We start from the raw sequence: 3597 nt of genomic DNA on the forward strand, positions 1-3597 counted from the left end.
ATTAGCAGACTTTCTAGCACAAAGGCAAGTCTAGAAATCTGATGTGGTGTAGTCTAAGAGTATTAACTACACCCTTATCGACTAACATATAGTTTCTCTTCTTGATCTTAAGATTTACTTGATCGTCTTCCAATGTTCCTTTCCTGGATTAATCTAATACCTATTCATTACTCCCACTCAACAGCAGGTGTCTGGTCTAAGGCATACTAAAGCATATCTGAGACCTCTCAATGTTGATTGAAGGAATTCTTTCATGGCTTTATCTTTTCTAGAATAGTTGAGACTTTTCCTTAGATAAATAAAATCTATGTCTAGAAGTCGAGAAACTTCTATAGATTGCCATTAGAAAAGAAAATGCTTCAGCATCTTACTAAAGTAAGCTGCTTGCACTAGAGTAAGTAATTAACCATGTATACCATAAGCCATAGGTTTAGATAAACTCAAACCTATAATACTAGGAACAGGAAATTTTCTTAAGTCCATTGAATAGACTTTTTAACGGAAATTTCCTTTCATGTCCTTGTAATAGAAATCTTTAGGTTACTCCATGTGAATGGATTAAACCATAGTTCTCTTGGCTTTTCTTCTTAGTTTCTTATTTTGACAATCCATTACTTGTTTAAACTCACAATGGATTTTACTCACTAGTGTCTTCCAAATCATAAGAAGGTGAGTTCCTAGAAACCCTCCCAATACGACAAGGTACTGTGAATTATGCCTAAGAAAACTAAATGGTATTGATCTCTTCGGTTGTGTCAAGACAACAGATGCAGTGGGATCATCATATGTAGAATAAGATGATAAAACACTTTTGGAATCAAGAAAAAAAATATCTCCTTTATTTGCTACTTTATTTTCAGACTTAGTCATTTTCTTAGAAAAGTAGTATTTATTTAAACAAACACTTTCTAATGTAATGACTATGGGATGGTCCACCCCTAATCACTTAGAATAGCTAACAAGCATCCAAACCATGGTTACCAGTTCTAGCTTTTTGATTAGGTCATCCATGAATCTAGTAACGGTTTACACTAAGTATCCAACCATTCCATCATTCTGAAATTTTCCTTTCACTAGTAACTAATCATCAATATGCAAATCGAATTTCTGGTGAGGTAAGTTTGGATATAATTCAAAAATCAATTTAATGATCTTTGAACTGCATATCTACTAACTATTTCTCCACCCCTATCAGTTCGCAAGATCTTTAACCACTTACCTTAATGGTTTTCACCATTGCTAGAAATTCATGAAATTTTTCAAACATTTCAAATTTCTTTTGCATAAGGTAAAATTTAGAGTGATCGTTTTACGAATATAGCGAAAAACTTATATCCACCCCTGAATGTACATCCATCTGCGAATGAGATGATTATACTTTCAGTGGATATAGGCATATTGTCTCTTTGCAGAGATTGATCTTATCAAAACCACTATGAACAAGATACAAACGCCATAGATTTATAAAATATGTGGTTGTGTCTTCTGATGACTTAGATTTAGTTACATCAAAGAGTTCTTAGGATAGTGCAAGAGGATTCTGGTCACAAAATACTAAACTCATATTCCATACTAACATACAGTTTGAATCCATTGATAGAAAATGGTTATTAAACACTTGCACTACTACAAAAATGAGATTCAATGACCCACTTTGAGAGACTCTAAATAATTTTAGTGACACTTCATTGCGCGTCACTAATGTGGCTGTCAGGAAATGTAATTTTCAGTGACACTTAGTACAAGTCACTAAAATATTTTAGACTCTCTCACCGCGCGTCACTATAGACTTTTAAAAACTCACATTGTCAGACTCTAAAGACAATAGCCACACTCACAGAGTGTCACTATATCTATATCTTTTCTCTTTTTAATAATTTTCTTGATAACAACCACACTCAAAGAACGTCTCCATATCATATTTTTTTTTAAAAACAAAATAAATAATGTATATTATATATTTTATATTTGTTTTTCTTAAAAAAAATTAAAACTGCAAAATAATAAATATTAGATTCAATAATAACAATAAATTTCTGTGTATTTATGTGGTTACACTGAATTATACTAAAAATATAAATTATTTTACAATATAATCTTAATTTACACAGAAAATAAATAAAAATCTTAACTAAATCAAAATGGGTATAAACTACAAAAAATTTAAGAAATTACAATATAACTAAACATATCCATAATTTGGAGCTTCCAAGCCTTTGGATTTAGCCTTTGTATTTGGATGTTGTTAAGACCTAAAAACATACAAAAAAAAAAAAAAATCAGAAAAATATTATTACTAATAGGAAATCTAAAAAACACATACATTAATTATCATGAACACAAAATAACCATGCCATTTCCATTGAACCCAAAAAGAGAAATCTATACAATCTTCAAAACCCAAAAAATAAAATAAAATAAAAAATAGTCAATACAGTCGCACCTGACCAGGGTGCTAGCTTCGCCATCGCATCCTTGGCTTACACCCTTCGGCGTTGTCTTCCATGACCTAAACCTGTCCATCTTCAACATTAAATTTGCCACTAAATGACCTATTCCATGTAATCACACACATCACTCTAGCCGAGTGGTCAATATGCTCTGTTAAACACAGCAAAAACAAATTTAATTCAGATTCCAAACAAAAAAAAAATGACACCTTTAATATCAAAATGCAAACTTTTTTTTACCTCGATTATCAGCAAAACTCGAGTGATAGTGAAATCGGGTTGCCTCAAGCATCTTCGAAACCTCATGGGTACTCTCAGAAGCTTTCAGAAAATGATCATTAAGATCATTAAATAGCTTAACTAAATTAATACTTTTACCACTCATTCTTTTTGCATCACCTGAACTTGAACCCACTTGCTTAACCTTCTTCATACTCTTCCAAGCAGCAACAACAGCGTCAACAACATCCGGAGGAGGAGGCAGCGGAGTATCCAGAGGAGGTTCATCCACCGCTACAACCTTCGGCATGGGTTCCTCCAAATCGCCCTATTCTATTCGAACCAATCCATTAGCCTTCATCCCCAGCCAGAGCTTATTTTCCGTTGGAGAGGCGAGAGAGAGATGGAAAAGATTGCGAACAGATAGGGATGATTAGGCTCATCCACGCCTGTCGATGACAAACGCTGAAGCCTTGCTTCAGTATGGAGTCTTCAAGCGGCAAAGAAGAAACGAGAAGAGAGAATTAAGTTTGGGAGAAAGAGAAATTTTTAGGGTTTTTAATAAATGTTATTCTTTTAATTTATTTTTTTATTATTATATTTATTTTATGTTATTATTTAAATTTTTTGGTATTGGCTGATCAAAGAGCTAATAATTTATTTTAATTTATTAAGAGAGAGAATGTGGTGAGATTTATTAGGGAACATTAATATTATATATATTATTTATTTATTAATTGAGCTGTATTTTTTTTATATAAAAAAATATAATTATGATATAGTGACGCGCCAGATGAGTAGGGATATATTTATCCATTCACGCTTGGCGTGTCACTGTATATCAATATTTTTTAAATTAATAAAAATTTGAAAATTTTAAGTTTTAATCTTTAGTGACACTCCACATTTTTAGTGACACACATTATAA

General features: G+C 32.0%; 1 protein-coding gene across 1 annotated transcript; it reads right to left on the reverse strand.

Annotated features, from left to right (window-relative positions):
- Positions 1 to 2001: 2001 nt before the first annotated feature.
- Positions 2002 to 3326, reverse strand: LOC115702553 (uncharacterized). Its single transcript, XM_030629976.2, has 3 exons — positions 2691 to 3326; positions 2444 to 2601; positions 2002 to 2252 (listed from the first exon to the last, which is right to left on the reverse strand). Exons 1-2 carry the CDS (start codon positions 2977 to 2979, stop codon positions 2510 to 2512), a joined length of 381 nt encoding a protein of 126 aa, XP_030485836.1. The 5' UTR covers positions 2980 to 3326; the 3' UTR covers positions 2002 to 2252; positions 2444 to 2509.
- Positions 3327 to 3597: the final 271 nt, after the last annotated feature.

Source organism: Cannabis sativa, chromosome X (assembly GCF_029168945.1).
Source record: "Cannabis sativa cultivar Pink pepper isolate KNU-18-1 chromosome X, ASM2916894v1, whole genome shotgun sequence".
NCBI lineage: Eukaryota > Viridiplantae > Streptophyta > Magnoliopsida > Rosales > Cannabaceae > Cannabis > Cannabis sativa.